This window comes from Rattus norvegicus, chromosome 1, assembly GCF_036323735.1.
Source record: "Rattus norvegicus strain BN/NHsdMcwi chromosome 1, GRCr8, whole genome shotgun sequence".
Classification (NCBI taxonomy): domain Eukaryota; kingdom Metazoa; phylum Chordata; class Mammalia; order Rodentia; family Muridae; genus Rattus; species Rattus norvegicus.
In genome coordinates this window covers 233,606,984-233,633,517 of record NC_086019.1, presented here as the reverse complement: position 1 = coordinate 233,633,517, position 26,534 = coordinate 233,606,984, and the positions used below count along the sequence as shown (strand labels likewise).

Here is a 26,534-nt window from a genome sequence, read left to right as displayed (position 1 = left end):
CTCCAGACTTGGATGGGAACTAAACCCCGTCTCTATCCTGCTGACTATAAACTATGTGACTTGTCAGCCTTCAGGATCACATGAGCCAATTAACTCCTCAGGATACACCTTGAATCTCATTGGTTCTCTTTCTCCAGAGAACCCGGTTGCACCTGCTGCTATGCGTACATATATTGCTGCCCTGTGGTGTCATCTACAGGGACTTAAAGACCCTCTGGTCTCATGAGACAGAACCTTCAAGTAACACATGGTGGCCCTGTTGGTTTGCTTTGGTTACTGCTACCCCTCAAAGCAAACAGTCTAAGAGGAGTGTTCTTTGTCAGAAAAGCTATCCTTAGCATCTCCTAAAGGGCTCTGCGGAACAATACCTGTGTGCCGATCATCCTCCTGGTAAGGCTCAAGGTCTCCTAAACAAAGAGGCTTGACACTATTCTGGGGAGGGACAGTGGATCCCCAAGATTCCCCACTGCAGCTCATGCAACACGTTGGACACAGAGCAGGGCTGTTGAGAGTCTGAGGCCAAGCCTGAGCTATCTACGCATCTCAATAAAGCAATAAAGAGATTTCCCCATAAACCATTACATAATAAAGTCCTTTGAAAATATACTCTCTAAAGATGTGTGCATGTGTGTGTTTGTGTGTGTGTGTGTGTGTGTGTGTGTGTGTGTGTGTGCGCACGCTCGCCATGCTCGCCCCTATGGGCATGGCCCAAGGAGTCCAGAAAAGAAGATCACATCTCTGAAGCAGCAGTTACAGGCAAGTGGGAACCGCCCAATGGTTGTACTGCATCTTAGCTGCTAATCTATCTCTCCAGGACCCGAAATATCTTCAGAAAACATCTTTTTACCTTCACGCCCACAGATCTAATTTCATCAAATAAACCTCAACATTTTCAATATATTTATTTGTGAGTGATTTAAATTACATGAGCGATGAGGGAGGGAAGTCTACCTTACTGAGGTACACATTCACCAAGACAAAATACCTTTAACCCACTAATCCCCAAACCTGTCCGAATTGCATGTCAGACTGTGTTTGAAAAAGACAACACCTTTACTATTGAGCCATCTGTACCAACGGAAAACACAGCAGTGGGAGTATGGTTTACACCAGGTCAGGGATGGTTTTTGTTTTGGGCTTGGTTGTGGTTTGGTTTCTTGAGACAGAATCTCCCTTCTACGATCCAGGTTGGTCTCCAATGCATGATCTTTTTGCTTCAATCTCTCACATACTAGGATTACATTACAGGGATGTTTTTAATAACACACAGTTCAACATATCTCTAGCCAGATCCTCATGTTAACAATAGGAGAAAGCTCAGAGTCATCGGAAAGCCCAAGAGGACAGGTCAAGTGGGAGAGAGGCACAAAACCTTACCTTATGCAGCTGGTGCAAGCCTTCCTGTGGGAAGTCTGCCGAGCCCATTGTCGACATAGGATGTGAGACACTGGGAGGTCCAGGACTGGGCCCCATCATACTGTGCACAGAACCTGGGGACGGTCCTGGTCCTGGACTAGGCCCCAGAATTGGTCCAGGAGAAGGTCCAGGCCCCGGGGAGGGCCCAGGATGGGGCATTGCAGCTGGGTCTGTGGGTGTGGCCATCTACGTCTCCTGACTCTGCCAGTCAGCAGACTGACACTAAGTTGGGGAGGGGGGGAAAGAAGAGAAAGAAAGGAATGTTTTAAACATGATGTGAAGGTCCAAATAAAACAGTTAAAATCTGATGGTGCCATTTCTGTAACTAACATCAAACAGAGCAGCCCCGCCTCCTCCAGATGTTTGAATGAATGTGATATATAACCCTGGGCCCAGGCTTTATGAAGACCACTTGTTTTAAAAAACACAGACTTGAAGTGATTCCCCCGCATGATAAATCATCCTGAATAGAGAGAGACTCACTGGAGCAACTGGAATATAACATAAGCAGAACCTAAACAAGTATGAAATTTATTACTAAACACAACAGGTACTCTCCATTACAGGCTGACTCGGACACCTCTGAAGTCATTAAGCCCCCCACTCCCCCAAACCACTAAAACAGAAAATCATCTGCAATTAAGTATACAACCAAGACTTACTTTCATAAGCTAAGAGGCAATAAACCTCACGAGGATTTCTAGACAGGGCTAAAGGGGAAAAGATACAAGTCCATCAATTGATAATAATAATAATAATAATAAAGAAGTCTCAATTATGGAAAAGGAAGAAAAAGAAGACACATGGTGGCACACATCTTTAATCCTAGCACTTGGGAGGCAGAAGCAGAAGGATCTCTGAGTTCTAAGCCAGCCTGGTCTACAGAGCAGGGTCTAGGACAACAGGACTACACAGAGAAACCCTGTCTCAAAAACAAATTCAAAACAGAGAGGGGGGGGGAGGAGGAGGAAGAAGAGGAGGAAGAGGAAGAGGAGGAGGAGGAGGAAGAGGAGGAGGAAGAAAGCTACAGGGATCATACAAACATGGGCTCAAATATATTCAGACACAATTACTAGATAAGTTCTTGTCTTGATACTTCTTATAGTCAGATAATACAATACATGTAATACAACAAAATCCCAAACTACCACACAGCTGCCTGCCTTACCCACCACAGCTATTGGACTTCATGTAATCAAGATGAACAAAGCTGCGGTCCTCCTCCCCGGAGGAGTATTGAAACCAAAACCACTTGGACAGTTGAGTCACATGATTCGTGCTAGGCCTCTGGTCAAGGATGCCAGGGTGAAGTGTGTGTGTCTGCGAATGGACATTCTGTTTCTCCAGACTTAACAGAACACTCCTCCATCACCCAGCCTCCAAGCTTCCTGGCATTTCCCCAGTAGAAATTGACTAGCAGCGTCAGTGCACCTCTAATAATAAGTCAAAATGAGTAAATAAGAAGTTTTCCAAATTCCGGCAGAGATCAACCATCCTAGCAGCATAGCTGAGTGCCAGTGTGATGATAATGGTTCCCCATTTAGGAGTTGTTCTGTAGGTGCACGTGTACATTTTTGTTGTCAACCTCACATGACAAAGATGGCTCCCTCTAAGTGACTCACCTACCCTATAACGGCAGAGATGCAATAGACCAGCCAGCCTAGTCACCCATGGCTCCTTCACCATGAAGTGGGAGGCGAGGGGAAAGTACAAAAGGCCACATCAGCTCCATTCCTGTTTTCTGACTGAACCTCTAGAGAGCAAGGCCCATGGAGGCAGAGAGCCTTGCTCCTCACTCCTGTGGCCCCAGCACCTTCTATCTGCAAAGTACTATGGGCTCAGGAAATGCCTGGCGATAGCCAGGCGTGGCCATTCACACCTGCAACACCAGGACTTGGGATACTGAGGAAGCATCCCTTGAGAATTCTAGGCAAGCCTGGGCTACCGAGTGAGACCATGCCACGAAACAATCACAAACAAACAAACAAACAAAAAAAAAAAAAACTCAACGAATGAAAGAAAAGCAGGCAAGATTTCAAGGGCAAGTAGATTCAATAAACTCTGTGAATAGAAACTAAAGAGTAGCCAGTGTTTGAGGGGTATAAATAAAGAAATCTTTAAAAGGGTATGCAGAAACATAGGCGACTCATGAACAAATTAAAATGGGAACTCAAGACAAGTGTTTCCTCAAACACAGAAGGGCCTGGGTGAATTATAACCTTAAATACCCTATGAACCAAATGTATTCATTTATTTTACGACTAACAAAGCACAGGGAAATAACCGTTGTGTTTACCTTCCGCCTACCTCCCACATAAACACAAACATCTTCCGTCAGCATTTTAAACTTCGGAAGCCGACGTCAATTCACTGGGCACTACAAGTTATAATGTTCTGCCACGTATATCAACAAACTGATACACCCCTTTATTTTCTAGTGAATTAAAGGAAATTACTTAGTTCCTGTTACGGTTTGTTGGGCAATTGGCTCCGATAGGTATTTTGGTAATATAGCACAAGATCGAAGATTCAAACACTCAAATCAGCCTGCTACCTCTACCTCTTGTGTTTTCCATGTTTAATACAAATAAATCCCTTTCTGTGTTCTGTATGTATCATCACCTTTGTCTGGGATCTCCGAGATGTAAAACACATACAACTCCAGACAACCCCCCGCCCCCGCCTTTCTTTTAAGGAAACTGAAGTTTCTCATGAGGAAAAAATATATTTGGAGGGAAATGGGAAGTTACAGAACACATTAAGTGGAATCTTAACATAGGAACATGATTCATGGGAAACGCCATAATAAGAGAACCCACAGACTGATGGATCTAATGAATATACAGGTCTACGAGAAGCCATATAATTTAGCTCTGGGTCATGTCAACAGGGAATGGTAAAGGTTTAGACTCTCCAAACACGACCGGAGGTGATGATGGCTGAGCTCCAACTCAACTATGAATCCAGACATCTGAGTGCCACCTCCAGTCTTGGGGCCCAGGAAAAGAACCTTCCCCATGGCTTCCCTTAGCTCCCTCTAGTTTTAGGATGGGACTATCTTAAAGATCCTCTCCATCTATCTATCTATGACTTGGTGTCTACCACCATCCAGAGAATCTCAAAGCTCCCATTCCCATCCTCTGCTTGCTGGAGCTCCTGAATAGGCTTCTAGGCCAAAACCAGGATGGTCCGTCACTCAAGTACACACAGGGAGAAGAGTGGATGCAGGAATCAGTTCTGCTCTTATTCTTTCTCTACATTTCTGGCGGCAACTTCATTCTCCAGTTCAAATGCACCCCAGTACGATCCTATATTGTTATTATAAAGACCCGTAGGGCTACAAATCCTAGATGCAAATCTCAAGGCAGGGAGCTTGGTATCACTGAGTCAGCAAGGAGCAGTTCCAGTCTAGGTCTGCTGACTCAGCTCTGTCCTTGTGTCCATTCAAATCCTTGCCCCTTTCATCCTTCCTCAAAGCACCAGATGGGAGAGATAAGGGAATGGTCCCATGAACATGGTGGGAGAGGAGCAGGGCTAATACCAGAGGATGTACAAGGGATAAAACTGACACTCGATTTTCAGTTTGCACTGGGGACAGAGATTTACATTGTCTCAGAAGGGAACAACCTAGTCCAGAATGCTGTACGTAAGACACCAAAGGAAATCTGCCCGGGGGAAGAGCCCAGTTGCCGCCCATGCACAAGCAATACAGCCCCCTTCCCTCCCTGCCATGTTACTCTCTGCCTCAGACTAGGACTCCCAGAGAGCCAGGCCACTGTGTTCTTGGCAAGAACTCCTCAGCAGTACGCCCTGTCTACTTCACCCAGACATTCTTGCCTTTACAACTGAGGAGTGTGCGCTTTTAAAAATAAAAGCCCTTGGTGGTTGCACTTCCCTCAACCCCAAATCCCACAGTCAGCCTAAGTCTCCATCTCCCTCTCCCTCCATGCTCTCCCTCCATGCTCTCCCTCCATGCTCTCCCTCCATGCTCTCCCTCCATGCTCTCCCTCCATGCTCTCCCTCCATGCTCTCCCTCCATGCTCTCCCTCCATGCTCTCCCTCCACATTCACCCTGGAAAGGCTGAGCACCTCCATCTGCATATTAAAAGGAGCTCAACTCCACTGAATTTTAAGGGTCACCACTCCAACTATGACAACCTAGGCAAGACTTAAGTCTCTGGCCTAATCACAATCCAGGAAATTCCAAGGACCTGCACGTGGCTAATAGGACCTAAACATACCTGAGAAGCATCATCATCATTGTAGTCCTAGGGAGACACTGTATCGGGCTCCCATTGCAAAGGTGAAGACGGGAAGAAACAGCTTGGCTTGTCCAAAGTCACATGGATCACAGGATAAAATCTCCTCATAGAACCTTTTCTCCTTTGACTTTCAGCCCACCAACCAAGCAGGGTGTCTATCAGGGCAAGCCAACCACCACCAGAAGAAGGCTACCAGATCCCTCTCTGTACCTTCCTGCTGAGTTTAGGGAGCTGGATGAAGAAAGGCCCAAGTGAGGGAGTTGCTGAGTGAATGTGTATTGTTCACACCAGCATGGTCACTTCAAGCACCCCAGAGTCTTGTGCAGAAGACTGGCAGAGCCTTAGTGTGTCGGGGGGTGGGGGGGAAGGGCTAGTACAAATATTGGCAGTGCACAGAAAATGTTCATCATCAATTTCTCTCCCCCACCCGCCCCAGATGCTTCGAGTTTCAAGACTGTTCCCTTCCAGAGACTGCTCCGACTGAGATGAACTAAACCTGCCTTCTTGATCCAGCTGTCTACCATAAACTGTGCCTCCTGGTTTATCTGTATGTCACAGGCCCACCTCACTGTCCAGCTGTAAGCCATAACCCCGCCTCTCTATATAATAAACATGCTGACTGTCCAGGGTGCTGTGGTTTCTCCTGAAGAATGTTGGGTCCCCTGTAGATCCCAGGTTACTGCCCTTGCTCTCTGTGCGTGTCTCTTATCTCCTTTGTTCCCTTGCTGCCCTAGTTGGGTCCAAATCCCTGGGAGGCACAAAAGGATGGCACCACCAGAGCCCTGATGCCCACTAGCATCAGGTCCATCTCCTCTTCACTGCCTTGGAGATGAAAGGAAGGGCAAGGATTCCTAAGGATACAACCAGGAGACCATCTGGCCAATCCCTCGGCCTTGACCACACTGATTTAGGGATAACATGCCTCAGCTTGAGCCCGGCAGCTCTGTAATGTGTTCCACTACTGGGCCAGACAGGGATAGAAAGTGGGAGAGACAAAGAACAAAGATGGAAACATGGCAGAGGTGTTTTGCAATGGCTCGTCTTGGGCTAGGACAGTGTGTTTAGTTATCAAGGGATGAAATAAAGAGGAGCCAAACCCCAAAGAGATTCCGAAATGAAGACATCAGTGCCTGAAAGGGTCATGATGCTTAGTTCAACACCAAAGGATCAATTTTCCGTATTTATTCTCAGCTCTACAGAGTGTTCTAGGCAGAGGGGAGTTACAGGAGATCAATAAGGAGACCCACACATACACGCATGTACACGCAAGCCCTGGAATCCAGAACACCTAATAGGAAACTTGTACCTAGATGGCAACAAAAAGAAAAGGTGGAAGATCTTCCGAAACTAGTATGGGTCTAGGTAAATGCCCCCAAGGCAATATCAGGGTGGGGATGACACTCAACGAGGAGTAAAGGCATCAGGGAAGCCATATTGGAGATGCTAGTATTGTGGTCCGACTTTGAAGCTTAAAAATAAAACCAAGCAGAGATGGGGATTGCTCAGTAACTTGGACAATACCTCCAAAGCTGCCCTCGCGCAGAGTTCCTAAGGAAGCTTGGAGAAAGCCCAAGTCTCCAGCCAATCTTTCCCACAGCTCACTTTACAGGAAGGCTCTGAGGGCCAGGCTAAAGGTGGACCATCATAAATAAGAACTTAGTCCAAGGCCTAAGAATAACTCAGCCTTTCCCAAGCATTCTGGCTGTTACAGGAGAGCGATAAGACTTGGCAGCTAAGTCAAGATAAGGGTCCTTTGTGTCTGTCCGCTGACTCAGAAGCCTCTGGTCAGGAGGACTGTGTCTCTTCATTCCACACACCCTTCTCTGTAAGGGAACTGAACTCCTTCACAAGAGGAAGCAACCTCCCTATAACTGGACAGAGCCCCATTAGTGTAGGCTGGTGGGCCTTACATAGGACGGCAGTGAGCATAAAGACAATATAAGTTGACCAGGAGCCTCCTGTTCTGCCTTCTGGTTAAACACCATGAAGGACCACACCGCTGCTTAGCCCAAGAAGTGCAACTTTATAAACTTCATAACATGATCTGTGATGGCGATTTCATGATATTGAAATGTAAGCGATCCCACCCAAACCCTAGAAAGGCATTGACAGCGCATTCTCAGGGTTATTCACGCTGGCCTGCCGTTCATCTCAAAGTCATATATGTTTTCAGAAGTGCTTGGATGAAAACTTCTCTGCTCACTGGGCTCCTGTGAACTCTCCTTCATCTTTCAATCAGGGAAACAAATTTAGGACATGCCTGAGCTGCTGCCCTGACTTTAAATAAACTGCCTTGGGACTGTCCTTGCCCAGAGTCAGACCTGGCAAAAGCTGGGAGGAAGCTTTTGCAGGGGGAAGATAACAAACTGTGCAGACTTGCTAATTACCCTCCCACCCCAACCCCCATGGGCTCCAAGCACTGGCTCCAAGCACTGCCCGTGCAGGATCCTCCCTTCACCTTATCACTCCCACAGAAACCTGAGTTACCACCCTAGAGGAGTCCATCTGTGATGGCAGTCTACTTCAAGCCAGTGAGGACCAACAATGTTCCCACGCACAATGCTTATCAGAAAACCCAAAATGTGTAAGAGAACTCTTCAATACAGAAACAACACACCTCTCTAATCTAGGGCTCAGGGACTAGGGACTCTCAAAGGTGAACTCACTCCTACAATTCCCTTAAGTATACACCATTGGGCCATGAGCCATTAAAGAAACCAACAAATCAAGCCATCACAAGGTAGTTTGCAAAGTAGGCATCATCCTGAAGTGTAGCCACTCATACAAGGTGTAGGTACGCCCCCTTCCCAGTCATGGAAGGCTCTTTTCCAAAGCAATCTCATCTTAGGATGCTGACAACAATCAATGGTTTCTACTAAGAAAATTTCATCTATGCACTAACAATTTTTTTAAAAAGTATAAAATTCATGCTTTAAAATTGGGTTGACAGGCTCACTTTTTCTCAGGAGTAAAACTCAACATTTAAGCTTCCATGAGGAGTGAACCATGTATGTATGATGGACAGTCTTACAGCACTGGGGACTGATCCAAGGACATGAACCTAGCAAGCACACATTAGGTGATCCTTCTACCACCAAACTACACCTCTAGCCCAGCTTATCTTTAATATGCCCAATGTTCCCTGACCAACATAGTCCCAATCAGAACTCAACAGTGACTCCCCTCAAATCCACGACAGTAACCATCTACAAGTCTGTCATCAACAGGTCCACTGAACCTCTTTGGAGTTTCCAGTTCCTTGCCTACCACTGGAGGCACACTGGAAAGCAAGCAAGCGAGCTTAGATTTGAGATAAACCAAATAAAATATAAGGTGTACACAACATCCTGGGAGCTTATTGTATACAAATGCTTGTCGCTGCCAGAATCCTAAGATCTTCAAGTGACACTTCGAACTTGAATATACAAGTTACCAGATTAATCCAAAACATAACTTTGTTCTTGAATCAGTATGCTTGGCTCACAATTTCTGAGAGGAGCTGGAGAGATCACCCAGTGGTTAAGAGCACATGCTGCTCTACCTGATGATAGAGTCCTAGTACCTATTAGGAGGCTAGGACTATTCACCACTTCTGTGGGCACCAGGCACAAACACAGTACACAGGCATGCATGCAGAGAAAACATATATACATAAAATAATAAAACTAAAGTTATAGAAAATCAGACAGACAGACATAACTCTGAGATCCAAGCCTTCCGAAATGCCAGATAAAAGACTCATGCTCTAGCCTGTAAGTCTGACTTTCTACAATCTCAACTTTACCTTATAAAAGCTCTCCTTCGCTGGGACCTCTTGGTTCAGGTAACCAGGTCAAGATAGGTAGAGTGGTCTTCCCAAGGCTTGTTCAAGCTTAGTCCCTGTGAGCTCAGACCTATGTGATTGGCGATGACCTACACTCACCACCCCCATCTCTGCTCTGTTCTTCCGCCCTCTCATAAAATGTTATCTGTCCCATGAAGTTGAGAGCTGGTCCTGCTCTGTCACAGGGCTCAGCAGGCTACTTGCTTCCTGTTTAGATGCTCGTGTACACTCTGGAAAACACTACTTCTTACTGACCACTGATTTTTTTTTTTAATAGAATTTTGGACTTTGCTTAATGTCATTTCAGAACAGGACAGCAAACCACAGAATAGCTGCAAAGATTTGCCAAGCTATTATGTGTCCAGTTGTTAAAAAGCCTGGGGGCAGGAGAGGCTTTCCTCCCGGACCTTCAATTTCCAGAGGGATGGCCAGTCTCCCAGTGGGATGGCAGAGACTGCAGTATACCACATAAATACACAAACATCTCAAACAAGAAAAGTACCACTGGCATGTAAACCCTCAGAGAATCCACCCCCTGCCTCCAGGTAAGCAACATGTGACAGTTCTTCTCAGCCATTTTTTTTTAAATGTAATTTTAACCCCCAAATGCCAAATCCAGTATTTTGCTTTGTTCTGTAAAGAGGAAAAGAGTGTAATTACACTTTAATGGCTTTTGAGCTAGGTTTTATTTCAACCTCAACTTCTGGGGATTCCATTCATCAATTACAAACCCCAGACCATACTTGGATTAAGTAACTTGTTTTCAAAGTTTCTAAGGACAGTAGTGTAAATCTAGATCATGTACTGGTAGGGAACTGAGGCTTGCCCACCTAAAAATGCTGTACTCTTAGATGCTATAAATCACATAGAATTATAGCCTGATTATACCTGTCACAGTGCCCCACAGGCCCCAAGCAACCAGTAAAATATCTCCATTCATACGAAGTTCCCCAAAAGTCCAGAAATAAATCATGGGTTAAGGATGCCATTCGGTTGGTGGAGTATTTGCCTGGCATGCACAACGCCCTGGGTTCTATCCTTAGCTCTAGGTGTAGTGATACACAGCTGTAATTCCAGTAGAGATACAGCGGCAGGAAGATTGTCAATTCTGGGCCTGTCTGGCATACATACAGCTTTGTCTCCAAAAAGCAAACAAATAAAAAAATCAAAATCTACATCCTTATCCAATGCATCATGCTAGATGATCACACGAGAGAATTAATGAGGTGGTTCTAGTCAGTGTTTAAAAACCTCATCATAGTAGCTACTGGCTCCCTTAGACAGTTTGCTGAAGTATAATTATTTAAATTATATTTAAAAAAATTTAGTACTTGAAAGTGCAGGTATATCCTAAACACTTTCAAGGAAAGGTGCTAAAAATAATACAGAAAATAATAAAGATATAATAAACAGTAACAAAGGCATAAAGTCTTTCAAAACCTGTTTGCAAAATCCTATTTAAGTTGGTAATAAATATCTTAGGCAAATAAATATACTCTTTCACAAACTCTGGCAAGGCATAGTATTAGACGGCTGTGTGCTCTGATTAATACAAAGTCACAACTTTCTGTATAGAAAACAAACAAACACCTTACAACCTCCCAAACACTCTACCAAATATATTACCAACATCTGTATTTTCTATACCCAATTACTTACATAATGGCTCATAACTTTATTAACTAGTTAGCTATTAAAAGTTACACACACGCACAATTTTCTGAACAGTGATAGGGGACGACATAAAAAATAATCTTCAATCTAGCTTTTCATATGAGGGGCATTTTCTCATTTGTTCATCAGAAATTACCACAGAGGGCAACTGTGAACCACAGTTCTCTGAGGACCCACACCTTCCTTCCACAGCATCTTAAGAAGATACAGTGTGAATCCTAACTTCTGGTGGCACAGACTGGCTGGCACTCCTTCACAATGCTCAGGGAGTGGGGAATGCTCAGCATGGTGTCTGAGATAAGTCAGTGCTCCTCATGACAGCATGTCAAAGTGTCATAAATAGTGATTTATTATTTCTCTAGAGCAGCAAAAAGCTGCTGACCTAGAAGGGTTGACAAAGGCCCTGTTTACAAAGGAAGACTTCTAAGGGAGAAAAAAAACTGGAACCCCTGGAGGACAGCACCACGTCCATAATTTATGAAACTTCTCTGTTTACGGGCCTCCAAAACACAATGAGCCTTTAAAACGAAACGTCAAAATATTGCAGTATTATACAGTATTATAGATGACCCCTAGAAGAGAAAGATGTGCTCTCACCCCCACCTGCAGAAAGGTTTATTTTCAACTTACAAAGAATCAGATCTTTAAACAATTACCTGCAAAGGGGTTACTTTCTAAGTATAATGTGTCAGGCATACTTTGAAAAAAAAAAAAAAGAATTCAGGCACTAACCATATAAGAGACACACTTTTACTGCAGTCAGTTCTAAGCCTCAGGTGTTGGCCAGAGCACTTTTCAAGAAACTTGATGAGAAATGCAAAAAAATAAAACAAAAACAAAACAAAAAACCCCACACTTTACAAAAGAACAAAAGCAAAGATCTAAGACTCCTTTGAACAGCAGGCTCTGTGGTGTTTTCTGTGAGACACCAGAGTGCAGCCAGAGCCAGTGCTGGGCTGTGAGTGATAAGGCCTGAGAGAAAGGCTGCATGAAGTGGCCTCTCCTTTCCTCCCTGTCCAAGACTCTGACATCCCCCAAATCCTAACTCATTTAGAAACATTCTCTACCAATATGGCCCCCTTTTAAAAGGCCCAAACAAAACCTAGATAGCCCTCTACCTTGACCTCTACCCTTTGGATTATTTTCTCCTCAGCCTACCTTAACAACAGGTGTCTCTAAATCTCCCAGATTTTCAGTAGTAAACATTTGAGGTGAAAGGGAGCATTTTGTAGTCTGTTGTTTGTGAGGTTACATTCTTAAGGTTTTTCTTTTTTCTTAAAATTTGTCTTGGTCTATACTGACTGTACAAAATAATGTGTTTCCTTATGGCATTTTCACACAAGTTTACAGCATACTTTAACCCAATTACCTTCTTGTCGTAAGTTCCTAGTCCCCCACCCCCACTTAGAGTTCCCTTCCTCAACAATCCAAGGGCTGTATTTTAAAAGCAAGTCCACAAGCCTGGAGGAATAAAAGGGCAATTAGATTCTGAAAAGAAAAAAAAAAAGTGTCTCTATTTGCATAATAATGCCACCTAAGGAACAACCCAGCCAGGCCTCCTAGCCCTTCCACCCCATATACTTAGACCTGAAGCCTGACAAGTCTGGGGTAGGTAGCAGCTTCAGGTAAAGCCTCACAAATCGGAGGAAAATATTGCTGAAAACACTAGAATGTGCATTTGTAAGTATATGCACACATAGCATAGAACATGGCTTTGATATTAGAAGAGTTCTCACTGTTTTCTGAGTCGTGGGAGACTGGAGAGGAATTTTGTGCTGTCCAAAACCAAGAAACTCTCAAACCATCTTAAGGAGTTCCCACAAGCAAGGCATGCAAGCCAGGTGAAAAGAAGTCTGAAAATTAACTGAAACTTTAAACATTACCACACGGCGCAGAGAACAAACGCGAGTACTTAACGTCTTCCTTATGCTCCATTGTTATACGTACAAAGGAATCCGTGTCAAGGTGATGACTAAAAAGGACTCAATCATGACACCTCTACAAAACTGTGCCAACTCTGGTCACTCTGCTTTTTTAAAAGCACCAACCACCACTGCACTGGGGAGGAGGGGAAAAGGGATACAGCCTGGCAAAACTCCCCAAAAGTTATATAAACAAAGGAGGGAGAAGCCCAGTGTGGGCTTCGCACCCATGTGCCACTAAAATTACATAACACTCGGTGCAGACACTGAATGAGGAATGATTCTGCACTGCGCCCTCGCTCTCTCCCTCCTACACCTTCCTCCTTCGCTTTAAACACCTCAACGCCCAACAAGAGAGTGGACCGCTTGGGGTGTTTATTTTCTTCGTGGAGTAAATCCTGCGAGAGTTGGAAGCACGTTTAGGCCCGAAGTTTGAACGTGCAACAGCCGCGGGGCTCAGCGACTCACTCTCTCCGGACCTGGAGCGGAAAGAACTGACAACGCCAGCCACCCGCAAGGCCTCCATCTCCCCCGCGCGGTGCCTCCCGCTGGAAAGTTTTCCCTGCAATCCATTGCCTGCCTGACTTTGCACGGAAGGCGAGCCAAAGATGGGAGGGGGTCGGCAGAGAAAGACCTAGAAAGCTCAGCGGGCGGTGGCGGCAGCGGGAGGAGCCGGCTCCTTACCTGGGCGACGCTGAACAGCCAGAGCTCGGACTGGCGGCGCCCGAGGCTGCGAAGGAGCGGTGTGCACAGCAAGGCTTAGGCCGGCGCCCGCGGCCCGGCCCCCGCCACCTCCTCTTCCTCCCTCGCGCGCGTCATGTCACGGCGATCAAACACGTCTGTGCGCTTCGCCGCGGTGACTTCCTGATTCTCCGCCGCTCGCGCGCGCCACGCACTCGCCCTCGCTGCCTCACGCACCGCCACCGCCTCCCGCCGCCAGACCCAGTCGGGTCTGCGTCCAGCTCCCGAGAGTGCTCGGGGTACAGACGCAGCCCGCGCAGCTCGCCACGCACTGGTCCCTAGCGCACTGCACACTCACGCCAGCCCGCCGCCCCCTCCAGCCCCTCCATCCGACTTGCAGCCCTGCCAAACTTTTTTTTTTCCGGGTTGATTGGTGTCCAACTTCCCTCCGCCCCCATCCCCCAGGCAGCCCTACCAGCCCGGCGCTCACCACCATCCGCGGCGAATGGCAACCGATATAAAAATAATAATGTAATCCAGGCGGCGGGGGTGAACGCAGACACCCGCACCCGGCGATCTCCTGCAGGTACCGGAAACCCGTGAGAGCGCCCGGGCCGGAGAGCGGGTGTCCCCTAGAGTCCTCACCGCTGCGCCCCGCCCGGCGCGGTGTCTCTGCGTCCAGGCTGCGGGGCCTGGTGCGGGGCACCGGGGGCACTGTGCTGGTGTGCGCTTGGTGGCTGGAGGGCGCCCAGGGGCTGGCGCGCTGGACCGGTGATTTGGGGAAGTACATCGCGACACCTATGCAGATGGCGTGGCCCTGTTTTGCAACGCCAGCGGGAGGGGAGGCAGCCCAGCGATGAGGGAGGAGGAGGCAAGGGAAGGGGTGAACTATGTTGGGATGGGAATAAAGCAAACTCGAAAGCAGGGAACAAGAAGGAAGGGGTGAGTGTCATCGCTAGGAGGAGGCTCCCACCGGCTCTCCCCGCCTCCCTCCTTCACCCCCGTTTCCTCTCCATTGCAGCCCTTCCCCTTCCCGAGCGAACACCACGGCCACTGCCCGAGTGCGTGCGGGTCCTGTTGTGACAGTCAGGCAGAGAGGATTATCCGGATCATGGCCTCCCCAGACCTCAGCCGCTGCGGCTCTCCCGGGTCCCTGTGCGCCCCTGACACCCAGACTATCCCAGGCGCCCTGCGGCTGCAGCTTCCTCTGTGCTGGCCAAGGAAAGACACCAAGCAAAAGAAAACAAACCAAGAGAGGGGAGGGGAGGCTAACGGAGCCCAGTGGCCACCTCGGACCTCTTTCCTTGGGGCTTCCTTCCACCCTCAGTAATGAGATCCGGGCTGGACACCGCGAACTTCAACACCCCAGCCCGCACTGCCTCTAGGTACCAGACAAGAAGGTCCGCGGTGCCAAGGCCATAGCCCCCAGGGCAACCCCTATACCCAAAGGTCTGTCACCAGTCAACATTCCGTTCCCTGCCCTAGGGGACCCGGGGAGTGGAGGTGACACCTCCGAGCCCGCAGGCACCAACCCGCTTAGTGCGCCAGTCCAGACTACTCCTACTGCCAAGATCTGCACTCGTCCCTGCAGCCGGAGCCCTTTAAACAAGTCCCCGGGAGGCGAATAGCAGCCGCGTTGGTTGGCGCCCTGCCGCCAGCCCGGGCTCCTCACCCTCCTTTCCTGTTCCTTTCCAACTCTAATGGGGAGGATGGCTCCGGGTGAACTGTCGCGTTTCCAGTCCCCCTCCCCGCCCCAAGTTCCCAAGCCCCTCACCTCCTTCCACCAGTCCTCCCCACCTCTGCTTTTTAGGGGTTGGAGGAATGCAACCTGGCCGAGAGTGTGTTGCAACCCTGAGTTGGCAGTGCATCGCTGTCAACCAGCCCAGGGTCAAGGCTGTAGCATGTTGGGATTTCTTCTCCTTGTCCTCCTGAAGTAGTAATTATTACTGTTATTATTAGAACCACGGGGTTCGGTTGAAACTTTGTTTCTTCTATCGCCACCCCGGAGCTGTGGTTAGAGCATTCCACCTGAGGCCCGCGGGGAAGAGGCGGGCTTTTTTTGTTGTTGTTGTAGCGGTTGGCCCGCCTGTTTGTTTTGGTCTTCGAGCATGCACAATAAATAATGATTAGGATAAGGATGGATAATCCGGGGCGAAGGCGGCGCGGTGCCGGAGGGGTTCGGCAGCGGCGGTGGCTGCTGACGAAAAGGCCGGAGCCGGGGAGAGAAGAGAAAGGAGTTGTAAGTTATATTTACCTTGCTCGCGAGCAGTGTGCTGGCTGAATCTTCCCTCTCTGAGTCACCCAGAGTACAGAAACAGAGGGAGCGAGGACTAGATTATGAATATGACTTCATTGATGACAGCCGTCCCCTCCTCTTCCTAAACTCGGGCTCCGCCCCGCGTCCCACCCTCGCCGCCTCCACGGGCGCCGGAAGACGCGCCGCAGTTGGCCCTGCGAGCCGCTCCTCCCTGCCCGGCCCGGCTCGGGTTGGCGGGACGCTCCTGTCACTCGCCCTGCTCAGCGACTCCGGGAGCGCGCGGGGGGGGGGAGGGGGGAGGAGGGGAGCAGGGGGCGGTGTGCAAGAATGTGGAACTAGACAGCTCTACTGTATGCGTGGATCTGTGTGTGTCTGCGAGGCGCCGGCTTTCCGCCGTGTTTGTGCCTGGAGCAGAGAAACTGCGCAGGACAAGCAACCAGTCCCCAGCCTTGCTGGACTCGGGCGCCGCAAGTCCCCTCGGCTAGCATAGCCTTCCGAGCGTCTCCTGGGAGGCTGGGGGAACCCCCGAAGCGAAGGGGAGGGCAGCAGTAGTAATAGAGCGTAGTAGTTCGGGGGAATGTGGAGACCGTGCTGGAATTTAAGTGTGCCTGCGCCTGCCAGCTCGAGCCTGCAGAGAGAAAGGGAGGGGACGGCGGGGGCAGGACTCCGGGTGGCACCAAAGCTGTTTGTGGCAGTGTTGGCCGTGGAAAAAGAAATGGGCATTATCATACCAGCTGAAACTTTTTCGACCCCCGCCCCCTTCCCTCTTCCCTCAAGGCTGTCATAAATTTGCGTTCTTCCCACCCTTTCCCAACCCCCAGAGAAAAGGAAGGCGGCACAAAGAACGAGCTTGCCAAATCTGTCTCATCCCTAAAGGACTGCAAGCTTCCAAATGCCAGAGAGGAGAAACAGCTGAGAGGCCGGCCGCCTAGTAAATAAATAAACCCAAATAAACCCGCCTAACCCCTCTGTTTACTTCGGAAAGGCACGAAGCACTCTCACCTCCCCTCACCTGTCATCTTCGAGTAAATTATACATAAAAATATGGGAGGAGGGAACGACCCTATGAGGGTAGGGCGGGAGAGTCAGGGGGCAGCTGAACCATGGGATCTGCTTTTGATTTAAAAAGGGAAATAAATCTCATTCTCTGCAGACCGAAGTCTCCTCTCTCTTCCACCCCACATTTAAGACCAATTAAGGCTACAAACTGCAATTTGCCTGCACGTAGTGGTTTTGAGAGCTAGTGTTTCAGTTTTCCTTGAAATACAGTACGCCTGCCGGACCCTAGGTCACTATTTGGTGAGGCAGTTTTATTTTTAGTTTTATGAAGTGTGAAAGAATGTTAGGAGATTTTAAATCAGAGGCCTATTATATTAGACTCAGATTAATGTAGGTGCTTGACTCTTAAAATTAAAACTGCTCCTATGTGGTCGTGTTATGAAAAGTATGATTTATTCCTTATTTTGCAATGTAATGGCTTAAATTAGTCATTCAAAGTGCACTGTGACTATTTGGTTGAGGATCCCTCCCACCCTAGGGTAAAAAAAAATCCTATTTTAAGAGGGTTTATACTTTTACAGAATTGACTGTGTGAGCAACTGGGTCTGAAGTGCCATTCTGAGGATGCTCAAGCTTAGAACTGGGTATGTTGATGACAAGGAGCAATGGGAACAGATGACAGATTCCTATGTGCTCATTAAGAAGTGTTTACATCACTGGTCCAGGCCTGGGAGGAAAGCATTACAATGCTCCATTTTCATGAAGCAGGACAAGCAGGGAGAGCATTCACACAGCCTGTAGTTTAATAGTTTTCCAAGGTGCTGTTACTTGCTTGTTAAATTTGGCTTCCATGTTTTCGGTGTGTCCCATGGCAAACTTCTAAACCAAACAAAACAACAAAGGGGACTAGAATATAGTGTGCCTCCCTGAAGGTTGTAAGAACTGTTTCTCTGCCAGAGGATAGGCCAGTATAACAGTAACTGGGAATATATTCTGAGAAACGTTAAACCCAATTAATAGTATAGTAAATGTATAATCTAAATACTAGCTTCTAACTGCCTAATAGGTTTCAGCTTTACAGAAATATAGCCAGAAACCTAATTGTGTATAATAAAAGGCTTTAACCTAATGACATACTTATAAAGATAAGTATTCATTAACAAGGAGTAGGTTTTGAATTTGTTTCCTTCACATGTCAACTTCACAGCCCAGGTCTAACAATTTCATAATATCATACTGCGTGTGCGTGTGTGTGTGTGTGTGTGTGTGTGTGTGTGTGTGTGTGTCCACGTCTGCACACACTTGTGTATCTCTGCATCTTTCTCTGTATGTCTATTTCTCTCTATTTCTCTGTCTCTCTCTCGGTGTCTCTGTCTCTTTCTGTCTCTCTTTCTCTGGCTGACTCTGTGACTGTCTTTGTGTGTTTATATTTCTCCCTGTCCATTTACCTCTATATATGTGTCTGTCTTGCTATGTCTCTCTCTCTTTCCCTACCTCCCTTCTACGCTCCTCTCTCTCTCTCTCTCTCTCTCTCTCTCTCTCTCTCTCTCTCTCTTTCTCTCTCTCTCTCTCTCTCTCTCTCTCTCTGGCTTGCTCCCTTGCTGACTCAAAGGGCCCTGGCATTTATAGCCACTACCCCTGTCTCCTAACCACTGGGACTACAGGTATGCCACACCATGACCAGCATGGCTTTACCTTTATTCCCTTGTGAATAAAATTTCACCTCCACTTGCCATAGCAATTCTTAGAAAGAGAAACCTTCATCTTTATGACACTGAAGCCACTGGCCATTCCTTCTGGCATTTCGTCAGAAAGAAAGGAAGGAGAAAACCCTTCCCTTTGTTAAACGGGTGTGTGCTCTCCAGCTTACATGAAAATTTGATGCAGTACTTGGAGGGGTTGCTACCCATACATGTACGTGCACAACCACGAGCATGAAAGAACACAATCTGTGGTTGGAAGTACAGATTAAATATAGATACTTGGCTCCCTTTCACCTCACATTGACCTAAGGATGCCTCACCTTCTCCCTACAGGTCCCTCCTCTGAAGAATTGTCTTGTTTGTAGCTTGCACTGCAGCAAGTAAGAATTTCATCAAAGGATTCTGAAACTCATGAGAAATAAAAGGCTGCAGCATTTGCTCCACAAGAAAAACGGAGGGCAGTGTATCCAGCTTCATCTCTGTGGTGAAGCAAAACGTGACAATTGATGATGCTGAGGAAGAAAATGAGAGGCTCTTTTGTTTTGTACAAAAAAATCACAGGAAAGCAACCTGGTTAGAGGCTAAAAGGACTCGGGGAAGCTGCACAGGATGCTGTAGTCCCAGGAAGCTCTGCTTTAGGGACTTCGATGAGTCATAATGTGTTCTCTGAAGTCGCTTTTTCTCTTTCTAGCATGGTAGCAAGAGGTGGAAGTTGCTTTTTCATGTCTGCTCGGCCACATTTGCTTGTTATGTAAGTCTTCTTTGGCAGATGAGAGTGCTTCTATAAAGTAGAGAGTGGGCTTAAAAACCAGTGTCTGGTTGCAACACCCTTGTGGAAAAAAAATCACACGCACAGAATTTGGAAGCTTATAGTCCCTACAAAGCATTGATGTGAACTGGTACATTATTTCGCTTCAGGCCAGGGCAGGTAAGGCCATTAGGGAATGGGTATTTCATGTGTAGTAAGAGACACTGGAATTTGATAAATTGAATCCGCTGGCATTTAATTTACTGAAGGGTTTAGAATTAGCAAGAAAACTGATTATAGAACTGAACACTAGTCTTTCCTTCTTCTCCCCTAATAAACAATTTTAAAGCCATCTTGTCTCTCCATATCTCTAAAATGCCACTATAATTTTTTTTATGATCATATAACTCTCTAACGTTTATATCTATCCCCAACTCATCTTAGGATAAACTTTCAAACTTCTTAGCATAACGTTCAAGGCCCTGAAGGGACAGATGTCTAGCAGCATTGTTGAGTTTCCCCAAACGCTATGGGTGATCTGGTCTACCTACAGGTTCCTATGGCTCTCTATTGGTCGTATTTCCCTCTCTGACATGCAGGCTGGTCTTAACTTCAGATCCTCTAAGACTCACCTGTGACCCAACATCTTTCTAGTGGTCCTTCTGCCCTTGTAGACAGAAAAGCTGCAGGTCCTACTCTGCTCCCATAGCAACAGTCACCGATGTACACCTCCATTAGAGCACTTATTACTTTGATGCCATTATTTGATATCCTCCACTAGTGCCCGGAGGGTATAGAGTAAGTTCAATTCATCGAGGAAACCCCAGCAATTAGCTAGTTGCTTAGCACGGTGTATTAAAAAAAAAAAAACAAAGCAAAACAACAACATCATCCAACCTCCATCACTGCATTGAAAGAAAGGATGAGCAATAAGTAATAAACTTACCCATCATTGAGAATTCAGCAGGTCTTCACCACTAGTAATTGCTATGAACGAAGTCATGCAATGTTCACAATCTTTGATATTTTTCAAGCAGGAAAGACTTTAAAGCCCTTGTCTGTTTGTTTTTTTAAGCCTGTTTTATATGGAAGCTGGAAAGATACGAAGCTGCATTTTGTGTGTGTGTGTGTGTGTGTGTGTGTGTGTGTGTGTGTGTGTGTGTGTGTAAAGAGCACTGACAAGTTCTGTCTGTGTTTGAACCAGCCGAAGGAACGGCGGTGCAGAAGCGCAGTTGGATAGGCTAATGCAATAATGCAATCAGCTGGTTTCGACAGCATGTTTTGTTCATTTCTCCTTTAAACCATAGGCCAGAAGTGGGTCCGATGTCTTCACGTATGTCCTTTCTTCCCTTTAGTCAGTTGAGAGACGCGGCACTCTCCTCACTTTCACATCCATACTATCAGAGGGCTAAGCCATGTTCTTCAACTGTATTCTCCAAATTGGAGAAAGCAAGGCAACTGATTGTAATAGGGGAATACTACAAACTTTGTTTCTGCTTCATGATCTTAAAATATTTCTGCTGCTACAAACCCCTCCAAAGTAAAAGAGTATTATGTTTAATATACTCGCAGACTGCAGTCTTTACATGTCTCTGAGGTAAACTAGTCTTTGGCCATGCAGAAGAGCTGAAGAACCTTGAGAGCAGGATTGTCACAGGCAGGCATGGTGCTGGCACCCTTCAGTCCCCTCATTGGCATTGACAGCTCTTCAAGCATTCATAGTGTCTCGGGTTTACAAGGTCTACCTTAAACGAATTCACAGATGATATTCCTGTCTCTAATTTTAGCCAATCAGCCCTCTTCTCTACGAAGCAACTGACTTAAAAAGCTTTCTGAAAAGAAATCAGAAACGGAGGTGGCAATAAGGCAAGCACAGGTGAAAACCAGGCTCTAAATTGCTACTTTCGCCCCGAAGAATTCATTGCCAGCCATGGCGAGAAGTAAAACAATGAGGACCTAATTAGATCTCACAAGAAATAGGTCAAAAATATCTACAATTACCCAAGACTGCTTGAGATATAGATTGATATTAACTATCACTCGTGATGAATTCTGACTTAACACATTCAGTTCATATTGAGGCATTCATTATTGATAATATGATGTAATCATAATTAGCAAGGTAATTAAGGATTTTCTTCTCATCTTCATCTCACTCCTTCATCTTTTCTGCTTTGTGTTCCATAATACACTTGATATATTATTAATACCGAACTGGAGTTTAATAATGAAACGTACATGTTGTACTTTATCTTACTTTCTCTTTAGGTCCAAGGGAAACGGGATCAAACAACTCAGAGCTGACTAAGTGATGCAGTCAGAATTTTTAACTCACCTCGGAAGCTCTCCAGACTCAAGCAATGTGTGTTCTCATGGGCAAGCGACTGTTTGTCCTCAGTACAGGTTCTGGATCCATGCTGGAACACTGGTGGGGGTAGAATACGAATCTTCTCTCGAACACTTACTGTTCCAAATTATGTGACCATGCTAGCATGGATTTTTGTAGGATGATGTCATACAGGTGAAGGCAGGGACAAGATAGAACGAGGCCTGTCATTGGACGAGAAGGAAGGATGGGCAGGAGAAAAGTTTTAGAGAGAGGAAGAGAAGAACATGGAGGCTGATGTTAAGGTTCCTCTCTGCACGTTTACAGGTCGTTATGAATATTCTTAAGGGATGGATGTGTACAGGGCTTTGTATGTCTAGGTGGGCAATTATATCTTATCAATTGGATCAGAGGTTGTTGTGTTGTGTATTCTTTCATGTGGTGATTTAATTGAATTCAAGAGAGTTTGTGGTGACTGGAGACAGTGGGCTGCCATGGAATTGGGATGTGTGTGTCTGGCATGGTGGCAGCCTGCCTTGGGAACTACATGGGTAGAGAGATTGTTGCCAGGCTCAGAGAGAAGCCGTCGGCAGTGTGATATGGGATGGAGCAGAGCGGGTGAGAGGCTTTGCTGACTGAGATGAAGATATCTAACAGATATCTTGGAGAACTATGGTGCCAGACCTAGTGAGGGGTAAAAGACAGCACTTTTATAATTTTATAGCAACAGATTTTAATTTTAATAATACTTCAGTAACTCTCTGAGAGTTTTTTTTACAATGTATTTTGATAGTATTCAGTCTCTTCCCCAACTCCTCCATACCCACTCCCTCTATCCTCCTCTCCCTGCTTTGAGATTCATTCCTTTCTTTTTGCTTTCCCTCCAGAACTTCACAATAAGAGCCTACTGCTGAAGATACCACATACTCAAATCATACAAAATGGAATAATCGCCCTGAAGGTATAACAAAGACTGGTTTGACCAGCTATACCCACTGTGCTTCCCAACTTCTCTTGGTAGTGGGGCCTGCCTTAGAGTGTGTTTAATCTACCAGGGATCACAGCATTCAAAACACCTGACTCTCTCATAACAGCTATCAAATGCCAGTGACTCCTCAACTGGAGGTGATAATTTGGTGCCCACCTCAGCTCATCCTCTCTATATGGGGATTTGTCTGGCTTAAGCTTACCAAGGGTCTTGTGTAAGCTGCCACAATTGCTGTAAGTCCAGCTGTCCCACTGTGTCTGAAAACTACTGTTTCCTTGATGTGATCAACCACCTAAAATTTTTACAATCTTTTGCTCCTTCCAGAATCTTTGACAGGGGAGATATTAAAGAGATGTTTCATTTAGGCTAAGCATGCCATAGTCTCTTAGTCTGCATGTTGACCAATTGAAGGTCTCCAAGAAGTTTCTCTGATGAGGGTTGGGAGACAAACTGATCTGTGGGTATAGAAATAGGTCTATTGTGTCCATTTAGCATAATATTAGTATTCAATTCTCCCCTAGGACCTATAACTTATCTGGCCACAGGTTCTACTCATGGAAGGGACCTTATTCCTATCAGAACCTGGTTACTTACTCTCATGTGTGCTATGATTGCTCCAACAGTGGGTATAGCTGGTCAAACCAGTCTTTGTTTTACCTTCAGGGTGATTATTCCATTTTGTATGATTTGAGTATGTGGTATCTTCAACAGTAGGCTCTTATTGTCAAGTTCTGGAGGGTAACCAAGCATAATGGAAATAGCCTGTATTGCTTGTGGGTGCATGGGACGCCATTGGCCAACAACTCAAAAGAGGATAACCCATTCCAAATAGTGGGTGTTTCGGGGTTTTTTGCTTTTGCTTTTTTACCCCCTAGCATATGGTTTCTAGTTGGGGTATTCTTCTCCCACTGTAGGTTAATTCAATTAAAACTCTGTGTGTGTGTGTGTGTGTGTGTGTGTGTGTGTGTGTGTGTGTGTATGAACATGTGCATGCACACATGCATAGGAACTTAATATCCATTTTCTTCAATGAATGCATAGGCTTCATTATACTTTCAAGGAGCTCTTCCCTCAAGAAGGTGGTAAGAATTTCTAAGAAGCCTAAGCAGTCTAAATGACCCATGATAATTTTATGATAAGAAATAAATCCTACACCCGCGGATCCCAGCCCGCAGCAGCTCTCTGCTCCCAAACCCCGTGGGAGAGAGACCTCACCGCCTGATCAGGTGGGCACTCCTGAGGCTGCAGAGCGGAGGAGACCACCAACACTGCCCACCCATGCCCACATCCCTGGCCCAAGAGGCAACTGTATAAGGCCTCTGGGTTCCCGTAGGGGAGGGCCCAGGAGCGGCAGGACCCCTGCACCTGAGACACCGCCGGAACCTGAAGGAAACAGACTGGATAAACAGTTCTCTGCACCCAAATCCCGTGGGAGGGAGAGCTGAATCTTCAGAGAGGCCGACACGCCTGGGAAACCAGAAGAGACTGCACTCTGTGCACATCCAGACGCCAGAGGAAAACACCAAACGCCATCTGGAACCCTGGTGCACGGAGGCTCCCGGAAAGAGCGGTGCAGATCTTCCCGGTTGCTGCCATCGCGGAGAGGACTTAGGCAGTACCCCACGAGCAAACTTGAGCCTTGGAACCACAGGTAGGCCCAACTTTTCCCCTGCAAGAAAGCTGCCTGGTGAACTCAAGACACAGGCCCACAGGAACAGCTGAAGACCTGTAGAGAGGAAAAACTACATGCCCGAAAGCAGAACACTCTGTCCCCATAACTGGCTGAAAGAGAACAGGAAAACAGGTCTGCAGCACTCCTGACACACAGGCTTATAGGACAGTCTAGCCACGGTCAGAAATAGCAGAACAAAGTAACACTAGAGATAATCTGATGACGAGAGGCAAGCACAGGAACCCAAGCAACAGAAACCAAGACTACATGGCATCATCGGAGCCCAATTCTCCCACCAAAGCAAACACGGAATATCCAAACACACCAGAAAAGCAAGATCTAGTATCAAAATCATATTTGATCATGATGCTGGAGGACTTCAAGAAAGACATAAAGAACTCCCTTAGAGAACAAGTAGAAGCCTACAGAGAGGAATCGCAAAAATCCCTGAAAGAATTCCAGGAAAACACAATCAAACAGTTGAAGGAATTAAAAATGGAAATAGAAGCAATCAAGAAAGAACACATGGAAACAACCCTGGACATAGAAAATCAAAAGAAAAGACAAGGAGCTGTAGATACAAGGTTCACCAACAGAATGCAAGAGATGGAAGAGAGAATCTCGGGAGCAGAAGGTTCCATAGAAATCATTGACTCAACTGTCAAAGATAATGTAAAGCAGAAAAAGCTACTGGTCCAAAACATACAGGAAATCCAGGACTCAATGAGAAGATCAAACCTAAGGATAATAGGTATAGAAGAGAGTGAAGACTCCCAGCTCAAAGGACCAGTAAATATCTTCAACAAAATCATAGAAGAAAACTTCCCTAACCTAAAAAAAGAGATACCCATAGGCATACAAGAAGCCTACAGAACTCCAAATAGATTGGACCAGAAAAGAAACACCTCCCGTCACATAATAGTCAAAACACCAAACGCACAAAATAAAGAAAGAATATTAAAAGCAGTAAGGGAAAAAGGTCAAGTAACATATAAAGGCAGACCTATCAGAATCACACCGGACTTTTCGCCAGAAACTATGAAGGCCAGAAGATCCTGGACAGATGTCATACAGACCCTAAGAGAACACAAATGCCAGCCCAGGTTACTGTATCCTGCAAAACTCTCAATTAACATAGATGGAGAAACCAAGATATTCCATGACAAAACCAAATTTACACAATATCTTTCTACAAATCCAGCACTATAAAGGATAATAAAGGGTAAAGCCCAACATAAGGAGGCAAGCTATACCCTAGAAGAAGCAAGAAACTAATCATCTTGGCAACAAAACAAAGAGAAGAAAAGCACACAAACATAACCTCACATCCAAATATGAATATAACAGGAAGCAATAATCACTATTCCTTAATATCTCTCAACATCAATGGCCTCAACTCCCCAATAAAAAGACATAGATTAACAAACTGGATACGCAATGAGGACCCTGCATTCTGCTGCCTACAGGAAACACACCTCAGAGACAAAGACAGACACTACCTCAGAGTGAAAGGCTGGAAAACAACTTTCCAAGCAAATGGTCTGAAGAAGCAAGCTGGAGTAGCCATTCTAATATCAAATAAAATCAATTTTCAATTAAAAGTCATCAAAAAAGATAAGGAAGGACACTTCATATTCATCAAAGGAAAAATCCACCAAGATGAACTCTCAATCCTCATCTTCGGTTGGTTTATATACAAGTGTGCAATTTCTAGGCATGAAAGTAAAATGATGCTATCTGGTGCTGGATAGAGGAGCCTTATTTTTTATTATGGCAGCTTGCTATTTTTGTAACATGGTGATTTGGTTGAACACAATAAAGTACAGTAGTAACTGATCTCCCCTTCTTCCTGGATGAGTGAGGAGATGATTAAATGTTGATGTCAGCATCCGTGAGCATATTCAGATGAGCTTCTGCTTCTGTTGAAAAGGATGCTGTGTTTGATTGTGGTCCGAAGCTTTGAAGCACTACTTGGCATCTCCTTCCTTGGAGGTCTCACTGTTTAAACATAACAGATTTGATAGCTTGTTGGTAAGGTGAGGTCCAGCTTGTCTCCACTAGGT

At 46.1% G+C, this 26,534-nt stretch overlaps 1 protein-coding gene and 1 long non-coding RNA gene across 16 annotated transcripts in view; one reads left to right on the top strand and one right to left on the bottom strand.

The window, feature by feature from the left end:
- Smarca2 (SWI/SNF related, matrix associated, actin dependent regulator of chromatin, subfamily a, member 2) overlaps positions 1 to 16,241 on the bottom strand; it is a 167,632-nt gene extending 151,391 nt beyond the window's left edge. For 3 of the 14 annotated variants that reach the window (XM_063268536.1, XM_063268547.1, XM_063268552.1), the window contains exons 1-2: positions 16,033 to 16,241; positions 1,378 to 1,638 (exon numbers count right to left, since the gene is read on the bottom strand). In XM_063268536.1, the coding sequence (XP_063124606.1) occupies positions 1,378 to 1,602 (225 nt within the window). In that variant the 5' untranslated portion in view covers positions 1,603 to 1,638; positions 16,033 to 16,241. 14 annotated transcript variants of the gene reach the window in all.
- Positions 14,234 to 25,239, top strand: LOC134483985 (uncharacterized). 2 transcript variants are annotated; one of them, XR_010061239.1, is made up of 3 exons: positions 14,234 to 14,364; positions 19,071 to 19,488; positions 21,754 to 25,239. It is a non-coding gene; the product is annotated as an uncharacterized LOC134483985 (long non-coding RNA). The 2 variants fall into 2 exon arrangements; XR_010061238.1 differs by lacking the exon at positions 21,754 to 25,239 and having other exon boundaries at positions 19,071 to 19,837.
- Positions 25,240 to 26,534: the final 1,295 nt, after the last annotated feature.